The sequence below is a fragment of the Momordica charantia genome (assembly GCF_013281855.1).
Source record: "Momordica charantia cultivar OHB3-1 chromosome 4 unlocalized genomic scaffold, Mcharantia_2.0 BLBB01000004.1, whole genome shotgun sequence".
NCBI lineage: Eukaryota > Viridiplantae > Streptophyta > Magnoliopsida > Cucurbitales > Cucurbitaceae > Momordica > Momordica charantia.
Genome location: NW_028275162.1, coordinates 28,544,901 through 28,560,868, shown reverse-complemented (window position 1 = coordinate 28,560,868; position 15,968 = coordinate 28,544,901). Strand labels below are relative to the sequence as shown.

Below are 15,968 nucleotides of genomic sequence, written 5' to 3'. Positions count from 1 at the left end.
CTTCGTTATATATATATATATTTATATATTATTCTTTATTTATATTTCGAAGTCTCTTATTCTTAGAATTTCATATCATTTTCTCTTTCCTTAACCTTTTTTCCCAATTTTGTGAATTAAAAAAAGACTGTGAGAGAGAGAAGAGATTAGAGAGAGAGATTTTTTTTTTTAAGGAAAAAAAAAAGACAAAAAATCGGCTGGGATTATCGTAAATCTTTTTTTTTTTTTTTTGATATCTTAAATTTTACTTGTTTTTGTTGGCGTCGCATGCTCGCCGGTGATGCCTACGGCGGTAAGTTTGGCGAGGCAATGCTTAGCTCCGGATGCGGCCCACGCGCTGGACGAGGCGGTGGCGGTGGCGCGCCGCCGTGGACACGCTCAGACGACGTCGCTTCACGCCATATCCGCCCTTCTCTCTCTCCCCTCTTCGGCGCTCCGCGACGCCTGTGCACGCGCCCGGAAGACCGCGTACTCGCCTCGCCTCCAATTCAAAGCCCTCGAGCTCTGCCTCAGCGTCTCACTCGACCGAGTTCCCTCCACTCAACTCAGCGATGACCCGCCCGTTTCCAACTCTCTCATGGCCGCCATCAAACGCTCTCAGGCCAACCAGAGAAGACAGCCCGAGAATTTCCATTTGTACCATCAATTATCTCACCAGTCCTCCATTGCCTCCGTCAAGGTCGAGCTCCAGCATTTTCTTCTCTCCATTCTCGATGACCCCGTCGTCAGTAGGGTTTTTGCCGAAGCCGGGTTTCGGAGCTCCGAAATCAAGCTCGCTATTATTCGCCCATTCCCTCAGCTTCTCCGCTACTCCTCTCGCTCCAGAGGCCCCCCTCTGTTCCTCTGCAATTTGATGGACTATTCCGACCCCAATCGTCGCGGGTTCTTGTTTCCCCTCTCCGGCTTTCGAGATGGGGACGAGAACAATCGGAGAATCGGGGAGGTTTTGGGGAGGAACAGGGGCAGGAATCCGCTGCTCGTCGGAGTATCCGCGTACGTCGCGCTCAAGGGCTTCATGGAGGCCATCGAGAAACGAATTGACAATATCTTGCCGGAGGAATTGTCCGGGGTAAGAACTATTTGCCTCGAAAACGATTTCTCTAGGTTCTTGTCGGAAAATTCCGAAACGGGGACTTTGAATATGAGATTCGTGGAAGTCGTTCAGATGGTGGAGCAGTCGCCGGAGCCTGGATTGATAGTGAATTTCGGCGATTTGAAGGCATTTGTTGGTGATAATTCTACTGATGATCGAGCGAGCCATGTGGTCGGGCAGCTGAAAAAGTTGGTCGACGTTCATGGAGAGAAAGTCTGGTTGATCGGAGCAGCGGCGAGCTATGAAACTTACTTGAGATTTGTTACTAAATTTCCTTCGATTGAGAAGGATTGGGATTTGCATCTTCTCCCCATCACTTCTCTCAGGCCTTCTGTGGCTGAATCATATCCCAGGTCCAGGTCAGTCTCCAAATCTTTCTTGGAATTTGCATTAAAATTTTGTTCTGCTCTGTGACATGCTCTGCAAATTTTTATAACATTTTTCCTCCTTCATCAAGTTTGAAGATTATTTTATTTTATTTATTTTATTTTATTGTTCATTCAAACATGATAACACCTGGACTGAAGGATGGTAGTTGCCTCGTATTTTTTATTTTTTTGTATCACTGTCTTTTTCTATAAGACTAGTCTGCCTTACGAGGAAGTTTGATCATTTTCAAATTAGTACTTTTTGTTGTGTAATTTTTCTGTCGTTTAAGATTTCTTTAGGAGCGCCACTCACTTGGGTGAAAACAGGAGTGCTGATAGCAGATAAAAATTAAGTTTTTCTCTCTGAATGTTGATAAATACTAGAGTAACTATTTGATTCTGTTACAAAAAAACGTACTTAATCCTACATCATTTTTGTCTCTTTCATCTACTTTGTATATGTTCTTATTATGAACTTCAACTTTTCAGAACACCTACAATACATGGGAATCTGGTGATAATGCCTTGAAAGATAGTTGACTAGGAAATGGAATAATTTGATCGTAGGGAAGTTTGACAGTAAAATTTCCGTCAACAAGTTCATATTTCTATTTGTTGATATGAGGGGGCAATATCTTTTTTTCAAAATATCATAGTTTATGAAATATCTCAAAATAGTATGAATATGAATATAAGAGGTGTTAAATATTAGTAATTCAAACAATTATGTAAATGGTTACCAAATCAGGGTTCTTTTTTAAAATGGTTAGAGTGTTGTTTCTGCGTTTTTGGGTCAAACCCTCAATTTTTTTGCGTCTTGTCTTGTTTGTAGTTCTTTTATATTCTCAATGAAAGTGGGTTTTCTTTTTTAGAAAGAAACTTTATTTGAACAATTTTTATTAGTTCATGTGATTTTCGTATTTTTTACTATAACATCTATCAACATCAATATCTTATTACTTTTTTTCCATAAAATTTTCTCTAAACTTAAAGACCTCATCGACATCGTCAATCTCTTGCCAATTCTAGGTTTGGAAACTTGTCCTCGGCCAAAGGTTTCTGCTCAATTTGAAATGAATTGTATACCTGTTTAACTTTACATTTCTATGCCGTTTCTCTTCCATACATCTTAAGAAGCCAACTAAGTATTTTTCTTTTTCCTTTTTTTCAATTTCTTTTCCATTTTGCTTTTGGATCTTATGATTATCCTAATATCGCAACAGCTTGATGGGATCATTTGTTCCACTTGGTGGGTTCTTTTCCCCACCTTCTGATGCAAGCATCCCTTTGACTACCTCATGCCAACATCCTTCCCGCTGTAATCAATGTGACAAAAACTGCGAAGAAGAAGTCATTGCTGCTTCAAAGGGTATTTTCGTTCCCTCTCTCTCCGAGCAGCACCAATCTAGCCTGCCTTCTTGGATGCAAATGGCTGAACTTAGCAACTTCGATGGATTTGATGGGAAGGTGAGTGTTTGATTTCAAATTAAACTCTCAATATATATGTCTATGGCAATGCTTTTCATGTGCTAAGATTGTGTTCATTTTAGATAGAAGCTATAAACTTATCTATATACTGTTTATTGCACACTCTTCATGGTGCTTGGATAATCGAGGATTTTGATAACAACCGATTTCTTCTCTTCTTGTGGTCGTGAGAACTGATATGTAGTTTACTTTAGGCTGCATTTTCTTGTGTAAAAGCTAGTTCATACGTCTTCAGTGCAGACCAGAGATGATGGACTGGTACTGAGTGCCAAAATTGCAGGATTCCAAAAGAAATGGGACAACATATGCCAGCGTCTCCATCGCGGTCAACCATTAAAAGAAGCATCCATGTTTCCGACGCTTATGGGCTTCCAAGTCACTGAAGATAAAAGGGGAGATACTGCTGTTAACAACTGCAGCAGCAGCGTATCCGCGGAGTTGAACTCGGGCAGTTTCATGGAGTTACCAAAGATTTCTCTCTCTAGATCAAACACGTTTCCTCTATCTACCAGGGCGAGCAACGAGAATTTCCTATCCAAACTGCAGGAAGAAACATCTAAAACTGAAGATATCGAGTTAGGGGGTCGCAGGTCTCCTCTCAGCCTGTCCATTTCAAGTGCAGATGATGAAAATCGAACATCTTCCCCATCAGCCGGTTCTGTTACAACAGATCTAGGATTGGGAATTGTTTCTTTGCCCACCAGTTATAAGCTGAAGAAATCATTAAATCAGAACAGCACGGATTTTCCATCGGACTTGTTGGGTTGCTGCTCAACGAATGTTGATTTAGTTAATGGGAAGGTCTGTAATGGCTTTACTCCATCGTCATCCTGTTCCAGTCCTGAACAAAGAGGACAGATGAATGCCATGGATGTCAAGATACTTCTTCGATTGCTCAAGGAAAGAGTTTTCTGGCAAGATCAGGCTGTGAGCATCATCGGTCAAACAATATCCCAATGCCAAACGAGAAGTGATAAACACCACGGATCAAATTTGAGGGGTGACATATGGTTCAACTTTGTTGGTCCTGATAAGTTCGGTAAAAAGAAAGTTGCTATTGCACTTGCTGAGATATTGTATGGCAATAAGGATCAGTTCATATGCGTCGATTTGAGTTCCCAAGATGGGATGATCAATTCCGATACACTTCTTGGATGCCCACGTTTGAGACGTTACAACAACGTAGAATTCAGAGGGAAAACTGTTCTGGATTTTGTTGCTGCTGAGTTGAGCAAGCAACCCTTCTCCATTGTTTTGCTTGAAAATGTTGATAAGGCTGATCTTCTTGATCAAAATAGATTATCACAAGCTATTCAAACTGGTAAACTCTCAGATCTCCAAGGAAGAGAAATTAGCATAAAAAATGCGATATTCGTGATGACGTCAACATCCTTGGTTGCTAAACAACGAAAAAATTTCCCGAGAAGCCATTGTCGTCCAAGTATTCTGAAGAAAGGCTCTTGAAGGCTAAAAGTTGGTCATTACAGATAAAAGTTGATTCTAGCATTGGAGATCAAGCGAACCAAAGCAAGACTGTCTCTGATACAGAGAAAAAGAGCATCCCTAACCCCATCTTTATGAACAAAAGGAAGCTCAATGTCATAGATGAATCTTCGGATCAGCACGAAATACCTGAAATGGTGAAACGGAGTAATAAGACATCAAACAAATACCTGGATCTGAACCGTCCTGCAGAAGAAAATGTCCAGCATGATACCGATGACGATTGCCCTGAAAATGACTCCACCTCAGAGATCTCCAAAACATGGTTACAAGATTTCCGTAACTACATCAATCAAGTAGTTGTTTTCAAGCCATTTGATCTTGATGCTCTAGCTGAGAAAATACTGAAGGACATCAAGAAGATCTTCCACAGTGTCTTTGGCTTAGAATACATGCTTGAGATTGACTCGAAGGTGATGGAACAATTGCTTGCTGCTGCTTACATATCATATGGGAATAGAGAAGTAGAGGATTGGATGGAGCAAGTTCTAAGCAGGAAATTCTCAGAAGTCAAAAGAATACACATCCTCTGTGCAAATTCTATCGTCAAACTTTCTACATGTGATCAGGAGCAGCTTCCATTGGAGGAGAAAGCAGCAGAAGTCTGTCTTCCCCGGAGAATCGTTTTAGATCCAAGGTCGAAGTCGTGTTCTAGCTAAGATGTAAAATGCAGTGTCATGTAATCTAGTTAAACCTTGCTTAGGCTGTAAATCCCATAATTTTGTTGGGTTTTCCTTTCTAAGTTATGTTCTGTAAGATATGATATTTAGTTGCGTGATCAAGTTCAGTGAGTTAAGCCATTTGTCATTGTTTTTGCTTGCTTTTTTCTTCAGGCTTGATGTTTGAATTTCTACGGATTCAACGAGGATATGCAGATGCTCATACCATATTTTATGAACTTATGAGGATTTATTGGTATAATAAAACACCACCACATTATAATTTGTTGTTTTAAAATCATTTTTGTTTGGCTTGGATCTGTTCTTTTCAGAGGCTTCATTGGCCATATTGTTTTTGTTAGTTTATTGATGTAGAAGATGACATTGAACTAACAAATCTTTCACATTAGATCAACTATCCAATACCCTTGCCTGAAATACCATTAAATTTTTGGTGTTTGTATTTCATTTTTATTTTTTAAGTTGATTTCTTAAATTGCTATATATCTACAATTATCCCATTACTCTCTATTATCTGGGCTTCTTTGACAGAGGGATATGTTGAGCTTTTGTCGTCTGTGCTTTTCAGGGCCTTCGAGCTGGGCCATTTGTAGTGGGCTTCCTCTAACTTATCAGCCCAACATACCTATACCTACAAATGTTTGGGTTTTCTCATACCAAAACTCTCTCTTTAAACAAATAAATCTTTAAAATAATAATAATAATGTATAAATTTTATTTTTTCCTAAATTTGGGTTTTATTTTATTTGGAACCTTCTAACTTAAAATATCAATTTATTTTTCTAAACCTCAAATTTTCAAAATACCAATTATTAACTCTTAAAGCTTATTATATTTTAGTTTTAGTCGATATGAACTAATTGGCACCTGACTGTGATTAAGAAATGACGACTTCTTAGTTAGAGATATATGTCAATTAAACTCATGTTCGCTTTCATAATAAATATTTTAATTTGTAACTTTTTAAAAAATAATCACATTAATTCCTACTATTTGACGATGAATAAGGATCTAAATTAAAATTGAAGCGTCATTGTAAATAGCCTCTGCCATTACATTAATCAAGAACGAGAAGGCGACATGGTTTCTATTTTACACCGATCGATGAACATGAACATGATGTTCCATACAAATGTTTGGACCATCAGCGGACCGATTTGGTTAAGTTAACTGTTAAGTAGGGTTTGGTGTTGCATCCCAAATGGGAAGCAATTGGAGTAAGAAGAAGGAGCCAGCCTTGGGCTCACCCTCTGGTGTTTCCCAAATCGATTGCAATTTGGCCCCACCTCTCCCTCCGCGTTAGGATACCAAATTTCAACTAAATTGTTGTGGGTTATACAGTTTTTTAAAGTTGAAATTTTGGTCTTTGATTTAGTTTTTATGGTTTGTCATTATGAACCACTAACCATAATATGGAATATGTGGCACGTTTGTTATATATTGTTGTGCCAATGTGTGATTATTTTTTCTTTATTTAGCTAACTATGCTTAGTGTAAATATTTTTTTAATAGTTCGTTCATGTACTCTATCTCTGTATTTTTTAGTTTTGTTCATTGTAGTTGTATTTCTTAAATGTTTGTTTGGATCCTGTACTTTTAAAAAGTAACCATTTTGGTCTCTTAATTTTTATTTTTATCTCATTTATTTCTATCAAAATTTTGGCATATATCACAGTTTACTCACTAAATTTCTTGAAACGTAGTCATAGTTTTGTATAAAATATTTTTCATTTTGTATACACATTAGTGTTACAATTTTGCTAATTGAGACCAAAATGGTAACTTTTTATAATTACAATGAATAAATAGATGTTTTCATAGTACAAGAACTAAAATGAAAAAAAAATATTGGAAGTATATGAAATAAAATGGACGGATCAGCCAAAGCGAACATAACTCAGCAGTAACTATATTTCCAATTAAGAGGCTGTGAATTCGATCTCTCACCCACATGTTGTACTACAAAAAAAAATGGATGGACTAAAATAAATCAAAACCAAAAGTAAATGGATCAAAATAGTATTTAAACGTGTAGGTAAGTTTTGGTGAATAGAAGATTCGTGGGATTAAATCAAACCATAAATTTAAAAACTACCTATCAAATTAAAAAACATCAATCTACAGTGACTAAATTAATAATTTAACACAGCTGGTCAAATATGTTTGTTTTGTTTTTCTTTCTTACAAAAAATGAAAACAAGTAAGAAGAAAATGAAATATGACCAAATCAACCCTTCAAGCAACAATGACAGACTTTTTTTTTTTTTTTGCATAAAATAGAATAACTGATAGAACACCCATCTTTAGCTCTTTGTGTACAACAGATTGAGTCTCTCTTAGTTACACTTAAACAAGTTGATTAATAAATTGTGCTCTTTCAATTTGAACCTTTGTTTATTTCTCATTTATATATTTTGTGTGCTTAGAATTTAGATCGTTGTGTTAAAAGAACGAAAATATTTTTGTTGTCACTTTGTTTTATAAAAAGTAATTATAGTGGGATTTTATCATATTGAGGTCATGTGGATGAATAGATCTATAAGAAATGGGAAGATTAGTAGTAAGGAGTTTGTTAATTAATAAATAAGATAAATTTTTTATTTGATCCAAATGATGGATATTTATGTAAGGAGAAAGATTATTAAAAGACCGAGATTTTTGGAGATAATTACGTACTACAATTTGGTGGAGGAACTTTGGCATAATGCATCTAGTGTCGTAGCTAGTCCAATCAGCTCTAGAAGTATGTGCAGTATGTACAAGCTCGTAACGAGGGATGTGATCTTGCTCGTGAGGGTAATGAAATTATCCATGAGGCTAGTAAATTGAGGGGGCCACGTAAGATCCTCAAATCTACCACGAAAATCATCTTCCCCACCCAGAAAGGATGGGATATCAAAATTACGAGAACCATGTCTTCGTAGATATAAAAAAAATTAGGTTAAATTCTTAATTAAAGTAAAATTTTGTAAGACTATATTCAAATGGGATAATATTATTAGATTTAGAGACCAAATGCTTATTGTAGGGATGAAAAGAAGCGCAACTTTTTATACCAGAAGTAACATAAAAATAAACGACCTCTTTTATTTGACTAAGTTTTTAATTTTAATTCCTAACTATATATTTTATATTATTTTGGCTCACACCCTTGTGGTAGATTAAATATCATTAATTTGGGTAAAGCTCTATTTTGATAATATTTTTGTTTTCCTTTTTACATGTGCACATTGTAATATTCAACTCTACTTCTTGTTTCTTATTTTTATAGAAATATTTTTTAAATTATTTATAATTTTGTGCTTCTTATTTTTTGGTTTGTGTTTCTCATTTGAATAATTAGTTATTTTATTTTCTTGGACTCAAAATGTATTCATAAAAAGCTAAAACGAGGTTTGAATTACTTGTTACTAAAAGAAATTAAAGTGAAATCTACCAAGAAAATTATCCAACATAATTCTATTTGTGTAACAATAAAAGCAATCTTTTTTATTGGATGAGAATGAAGGAAGAAATACAAAAATCGTTCCAATATTGAATCTATAACTTCGATTCTTTCCAAAATTTTTAGAACTTTATAATGCATATAAGATTAACTCGTAGATGGTACCAATCAAATTACTTCTTTTAAAAAATGAAAAATTACTCTCAGAACACTTTTTTGTCCTTCCAAAAAAAACTAAAACAAGAAATTAAAAGTAATACTGTTTACTACTTAACCCAAAACACTTTCTCCCTTGATACATATTTGTCATACAAAACAAAAGTTCTCTAAAAAGACAATTTAACAGTACTAATTAATCAAAACATAAGGAAGCAAATCAAACCAATCAGAAAATTGAGAGAGAATGAAATAAAAAATCAAAGTCAAAACTCAAAACACAAACACAAACAATATTTAACCATTAAAAAAAAAACTGACTTCAATACTAAAGCTCCTTTTATGCAAAAATCAACTCTTTTTTTTTTTTTTTGTTTTCTTGTAACATCAAAATCATCCAACCAAAATGAAAAAGATGAAGAAGAAGAGCTTTTTGGGGGGTCTCATGCAAAAGAAAAGGAATTGGTTATGAATCATGATAGTTCCCACAGAGGCTAATCCAAAGCTGCCTTAGCTTGGAAAAAAAGTGATGTCTCACCCATCAAACTACCTCAATGCTTTGTCAAAAATAAAATAATAATAATAATAATAATAATACAAAAAAAAAAACCCCTTAATATTGCTCTGTCAAACAGAAAGAGAATTAAGTAGGACTCTCCTTTCCTTAGCCTTTACTTTTCTCAGACATAAAGTTTCTAATAATTTTCCAATTAATTTTGTGCTCTAAAATAGTTAATTATGATGTATGAGTCTTAATTGTGCATCAAATGTTCTTTCTGTGGTTGTTGAGGTTAAAAAAAAAAAACACCAAAAACCCAAAAAAAGGAAGGTTCTTTCTTTCTTCTCAATGGGTTTGGAGAGATTTAACCTTCTAATTAATCTAGATGTTTACTTCTACCAACCCCCCTTTTAATTTGTTTGAGCATCATTTACATCTTCCTTCATTAGCCTAATCCTCTTTCATTTCTTTTTTTATTCTAATTATCAACCAATTCCAAGAAAAAAGAGGGAGAATTATTTGGGATGAACAACTGTAGTCTTCTTTTAGACTGTTTTTCAGTTGTTCTCGAAAATGGGGGAAATTTTTCAAACCTATTTTTAGTTAAGAATGACTTTTGGGTATAGCTTGTAAAATTTTAAATTATTATGTTGTTGTGATCACTACATAACTTCATGTACTTTTAGATTTTTTTTTTTTTTGTTGGCTGAATATTAATCTATGTGATTGTTGGTGTTCATGGATTTTGTTTTTTTTTTTTTTTATAATAGAAGTGACTTGTTGACCCTCAGAACTAAATATAGGGGTAATAATAATAAAATTGTGATTTTTTTTTATCATATCACACATAAAGCAATATAAAATGAACTTTAAAAATATATATTACACCAAAATCATTTTGAAATATTTCAAAAATTTTAAATGGCTACAGGACTTTAAAATATAAGAAACTGACTAAATTATTTGTAAAAGCTTAAGTACTACAATAAAAGTATCAATTAGGGGTGAAATTAGTAGACTAATTAAGTGAGGTTGAAGAAGTGATGCGAGGTAAATCATCTAGTCCAAGCTACTCGAGAGTTACCGTAAACCTTATTCTTTGCTACACTCAATTTAATTCATTGTCTAATTTAGATATCAGAGTGTGTTGAGCCTAATATCTTATGTGTTGTTGTTAGCTTATTGCATTTTAATCTGAATTCAATTTCTACACCGCCATGTTCTTATTTTTATTAATATAGAATCTAATTCTAAACATTTTTTTTTTACAGATCTAATTCTGAATCTTGATGGGCTATTATTGGGACGAATTTATAAATTTCTTAGTCCGTTAACCACTCATTTATATCATTGCTTTAAAGATCTTTCATAAACTTTTCACAGACTTGGTCAATTTCAGAAAAAAAATAGACTATCCACTATATTGATTGAGGAAAATAGTGGTTCAAATGGGAGAAATTATATAATTATATTTATGGTAAATAAAAAAAATATCCAAACTCCAAAGTATGTTAAAGGGGATGCCTAATCGCGGTTTATTCGGCTTTTTGTCTCCTTGGGGCTTGGACCAACCCCACATTAAATTTAAAACTTCTTTTAATTGATATTTCCAATACCACTTTTTTTAAATTCTATTTTTATATTATAAATTTTTTTGGGATAGAACAGAATTAGGATTTCATCCACATATATTATTTATTATGTTAATAATAAAAATGAAATGAGAGTTTTTAGAGATCTATAATTCCCCAAGAACTCTTGGCAATGCGATAGATCCTATCCGCACTACGGGGCCCACCCAGATAGAGCCTCGAGCGATTATGAGGTCACGAGACCTGAAAGAATCGGGACCCTCCATCTTTAGGGGCCCACCGGAGATGGGACGCAATCTGGCCGCTAGATTAAATAACAAATTACTTTATTCTTCCATGTTGACTCTTTTAAGGAGACCTCCCTTCCACGCATCCCAACTGTTTTTCCACGGGCATTATTTATTTAAAAGATCAAAACAATATTAACTAATTTACTATATTAAATTTTAAAATCATAATTCAATTAATAATTGTTAAAAAAACAAGACTGGTACCAACTCTAGCATTTCTCAACATTTATCCTCTATCATTAGGGTTTTCATATTAATTTTTTCCTTTCCTCAATTATTCAACAAATCCATTAACTTTTTTAAATCAATTTTAATTATATTTATACTATTTAAAAAGTTTCACTTCTATATTATAGTAGGTAGGTATCTGTTTTACTTATCATCGAAAAAAATTATCTCTCTCTTATACATCCATTTTTCTTAATTCTCAAATGATAGTAAATAGGAGATGAGTACCTACTAATAAATACCTAAATATTATTCTTTACAATAAGGGATGAAAGTTAACATAGTTACTAAGTTGCAAAAAGAGCAGTGACCATTAAAAAAAACAGAGCAAACGACTAATATGAAAAGGGTTTGAAAAGTTACTTAGAGCCCCTTTGGTAAGGTTCCCATTTTTGGTTTCTCGTTTTCAATTTTCTGAATAAATCTAAGCATTATGTAACTAACTATGTTTTTATTTCTTTTTTTTAGACATTTTCAAAATTGTGTAGAAATTTTGAAAACAACTAAACAAGTTTTTCCGTTCAATTTGTTCGAAAACATAAATCAAAACATTGTTTTATAATACTTTGATTCATGGATGTTTGAGTCATGTCATTTACTTTTCTTTATTATAGAAACAGTAAAAGTTACCAAACAAATCCCTAATAGTCATCGATATTCAACCGCATTTTATATTTATAACTTAACAACTATATAAATTTTTATCATTTATTTCAGTGGTAAAATGGATGGATGACATATTTAAATTAATTTTTTAAAATATTCGAAATAAATTTTTGAAAAACAAATCATGAAAGAGCATAGCTCAGAAACTCGAGATGTTGTGTTAAAACAACAATAGTCAATTTAGTGGAGATTTTAAATAATTTAGCCCTTCTTTTTTACCAGCAGACGTAAACCAGTGCCAAAGAGGATCCCATTCCCATATTACACCCCCACCTTATGGTCCATATCACTAACTCAGATTCGAAAACGAACTCAGAACTAACAATCCCTCAAACCAAAAAAAGCTTTGAGATCACTCCTCTCTTTCTCTCTCTCTCTTTCTCTTCTCTCTCTACTGTGACGAATGTTTGGAGATGATGATCAAAAGTAGTTAGCCCCAGGAAGAACAAGAAAATCAAATGAAAAATACAGAGAAAAAGACAGCTCCTCTTCCTACCAGAAGGGGAAGAGATCCAGTTTTCTTTCTCCAAGGACAAATCCATTTCACCCAACCCCAATTACTCTAACAAAAACCTAATTCTCAACGTAAAGTTTCTCTCAATGTCGTCTTCCCCTTCCTTTCTTTCTCTATATTTCCTTCCCTCTCCCCTTCCCCTCATCTCCACTGCTAATCTTCTTCTTCTTCTTCTTCTTCTCGAATGCAGCCATCTCGCCGCAAGCTCTCTCTCTTCTCTTCAGAAATGGCCGCGATGAAGCCTCGGAAAAACAACAATCTCTCCATTTTCGCCGTCGTCCTCTCCGTTTTCCTCTTTGGGGTTTTCATGTACAACGAAGACGTCAAATCCATCGCCGAGTTCCCGTTCTCCAGCCCCAAAACAGAGCACCTCCAAGAACAGGGCCCAAAACAGAGCACCCCTGAAATTGACGTTTCAGTGAGTTCAAGAACCCAACTCGAAACAACTCAAGTGGATAACCAGGAAGAAACCGATCAATCCGAGAATCTCAAATCGATTATTTCCAAAGAGGAAGAAGAACAGAGCAATCAGAAGGTGGAGCAATTGCCTACGGCTGAAGAAGAAGACGACGACGACGTTGAATTGCCCCCTGAAGAGTGCGATTTGTATGATGGGGATTGGGTTTTCGACAACGCTTCTTATCCTCTGTATAAAGAAGACGAATGTGAGTTTCTCACTGCGCAAGTTACTTGCTTGAGAAACGGGCGAAAAGACTCCCTTTATCAGAATTGGAGATGGCAACCCAGAGATTGTTCTTTGCCCAAGTAAGATCAAATTTCAATTCAATCACTTGTTAATTTAAATGGGTTCCCTTCCTTATTTATTTTCTTTATAAATCCAACAAGATTCAAAGCAAGATTACTTCTGGAGAAACTGAGGGGGAAGAGGCTGATGTTCGTGGGCGACTCGCTGAACAGGAACCAGTGGGAATCCATGGTTTGTTTGGTTCAATCAGTGATTCCTCCGGGGAGAAAAAGCTTGAACAAGACTGGTTCCCTCGCCGTCTTCAAAATTGACGTATATAAATTTCTTTATCTGGCTTTTTGTCGGTTTCTTCAAATTAAAGATTCAGTCCAAATATTTAGCATTTAATGATGACGATTAAGGCATGATTTCTTAGTCTAATCGAGAAAGTTTTTGGTCGGTCCGTAATCGTCGCGTGGGCAGAGCTTTTAATGGCGAATCTCGTTTTAAAGCTTTGCGATTGAAAAAATGGCATCTTTTGAGTAATGGGGTTTGGATTGGATGTTTGGTGGACCTCTTCCTTTGGAAATACTCTGTTTTAGAAAATGAAGAAGACTGAGAGGTGAATGATCGTGTGCGTGCAGGACTATAATGCTACGGTGGAATTCTACTGGGCACCGTTCTTGGTGGAGTCAAATTCGGATGATCCGACGATGCACAGCATTTTGAACCGTATCATCATGCCGGAGTCCATCAACAAGCATGGAGAGAATTGGAAAAATGTTGACTATCTAGTCTTCAACACCTACATTTGGTGGATGAATACTTTCACCATGAAAGTTCTGTGAGTACTTTTCTTTTAATTACTACTTTCAATTTATATAATTTCTAATATTCATGAAATTACAATATTTGTCTAGGCGAGGATCGTTTGATGAAGGATCAACGGAGTATGATGAAGTTGATCGACCAGTAGCGTATGGAAGAGTGTTGAACACGTGGATGAGATGGGTTGAAGAAAATGTGGACCCTAATCGTACCACTGTGTTTTTCAGTAGCATGTCTCCTCTTCACATCAAGTAAGTTTTATCAATTTTTCTTTGATATATATATCTCAATACAATATGGGAGAGCAGGATTTCGAACTTACAACTTTTTATCAAAAATAGTTGTGTGGTGATATGTTATTTTAAAAATTAGTTTGCAACAAAGCGGTTGAAAAAGTTAAAAACCTAATACCATTGGGTATATAATTAAATTAATTAGTTGAGTGAAAGAGACTTCATCCGCTTTGACTAACAACTCCACCAAAAAGCTCTAATTTACTTTTTGTGAGAATATGAGTGGATTAGAATAATTGGACCGATATATAATATATACACATTAGAAAAAATAAAACTTTAAACCTTAGTGTGGTATTTTATTTCTATTCTAACCCTCAATTCTTTAAAATTATTCTTTTTTTTCCTTAAATTTTTTGAGGTGTATATTTTAGTTCTTAAAACTTAATAAAAAAAATTAATTCTCATCTAACTTCGTCATAAATTATTTAGCAAGTAGATAATATGACTTTAAATACATGGATCTCAGGTAAAAAACAACATAATAACATTAACCAACATACCTAAGAAGTTATAACATTTAAAAAAGAAGAAAAAAAGCTATAAATTAAATATAGTGTGAATGTTTTAACATAATTGTCTCTGATTGATAAAATAGGAGCTTGGATTGGAATAATCCAGATGGGATAAAGTGTGCAAAAGAGACGATGCCAGTACTAGACACGACAACGCCGTTGGAAGTTGGCACCGATCGCCGCCTATTCTATGCGGCTCTAAATGTAACACAGATGATCAAAGTACCGGTCCACTTCATAAATATTACCGCCCTCTCCGAGTATCGGAAAGACGCCCACACCTCCGTCTATACCATCCGCCAGGGCAAGATGCTGACCACCGACCAACAAGCCGATCCCGCGACATATGCCGATTGCATCCATTGGTGTTTGCCCGGCCTACCCGACACGTGGAACGAGTTCATCTACACACGTATCATCTCGTAGTCATAACAACTCCATACCATTATACACCTCTTTTTCTTCTTCTTTTTTCTCTCCCTCTCTTCACTCTTTCTGAAAGCTTTTGTATAATTTCCTCAGATTTTCCTTTTTCTTCCTTTTTTTTTACGTTTGAGTTCGTGTAATTTTTTTAACGTAAGATTAAAGAAAACGATAAAATTGATATCCCAATAATACATGCGTAAGCTTAGCCCACTTGAAAATTAACGTTTAATTTGAGTAACTTGTTATAAAATCTTACATTTTCAGGTCTTGATTTTCCTGTATCGCCAGTTTGTTAAGTGATTTTACGATTCGTTTAATTATTTTTTCTTTTTTGTTAAGGGAAATTGTTTATATACTGTTGAATTTGAAATGGGAGGTATATCCTCGGGGAACTTTGCCAACTTGGGCCCGAATAATTGGCCCAACAATTGATCTCAGTTCAGTTCTAAGATTGAGATGATTCACCCTACGTCTCTAAACAAAGATAGTTGTAAGATGATCCAAGTTATGAGATTATTTCATCTTACTATCCTGTTCCTGTCCTAATACAAAATTAACCACATTTTTGTGTTTTATGTCTTAGAGTTTTGTAGCAGACCACTTTTTTTCCTTTTTCTTTTTTCATTTTGTCCCTCTCTCTTCTTTGACTTGTTAAGAGGCTCACTGTCTCCTAATTTTCAATCTTCTCTGGACAATATA

The 15,968-nt window shown here is 34.9% G+C and overlaps 2 protein-coding genes across 3 annotated transcripts; both read left to right on the top strand.

Moving 5' to 3' along the window:
* Nucleotides 1-43: 43 nt before the first annotated feature.
* Nucleotides 44-5,252, top strand: LOC111006303 (Double Clp-N motif-containing P-loop nucleoside triphosphate hydrolases superfamily protein). Its single transcript, XM_022278159.2, is given in 4 exon segments — nucleotides 44-1,452; nucleotides 2,685-2,928; nucleotides 3,190-4,380; nucleotides 4,383-5,252. Coding segments are annotated over 4 exon segments (3,336 nt in total). The 5' UTR covers nucleotides 44-280; the 3' UTR covers nucleotides 5,112-5,252.
* Nucleotides 5,253-12,260: 7,008 nt separating this feature from the next.
* LOC111006252 (xylan O-acetyltransferase 1) lies at nucleotides 12,261-15,491 on the top strand. Of its 2 annotated transcripts, XM_022278050.2 has the most exons (6): nucleotides 12,262-12,593; nucleotides 12,713-13,287; nucleotides 13,369-13,540; nucleotides 13,852-14,051; nucleotides 14,128-14,286; nucleotides 14,927-15,491. In XM_022278050.2, exons 2-6 carry the CDS (start codon nucleotides 12,749-12,751, stop codon nucleotides 15,267-15,269), a joined length of 1,413 nt encoding a protein of 470 aa, XP_022133742.1. In that variant the 5' UTR covers nucleotides 12,262-12,593; nucleotides 12,713-12,748; the 3' UTR covers nucleotides 15,270-15,491. The 2 variants fall into 2 exon arrangements, with proteins under 2 accessions (XP_022133741.1, XP_022133742.1); XM_022278049.2 differs by having other exon boundaries at nucleotides 12,261-13,287.
* The last annotated feature ends 477 nt before the right edge of the window (nucleotides 15,492-15,968 follow it).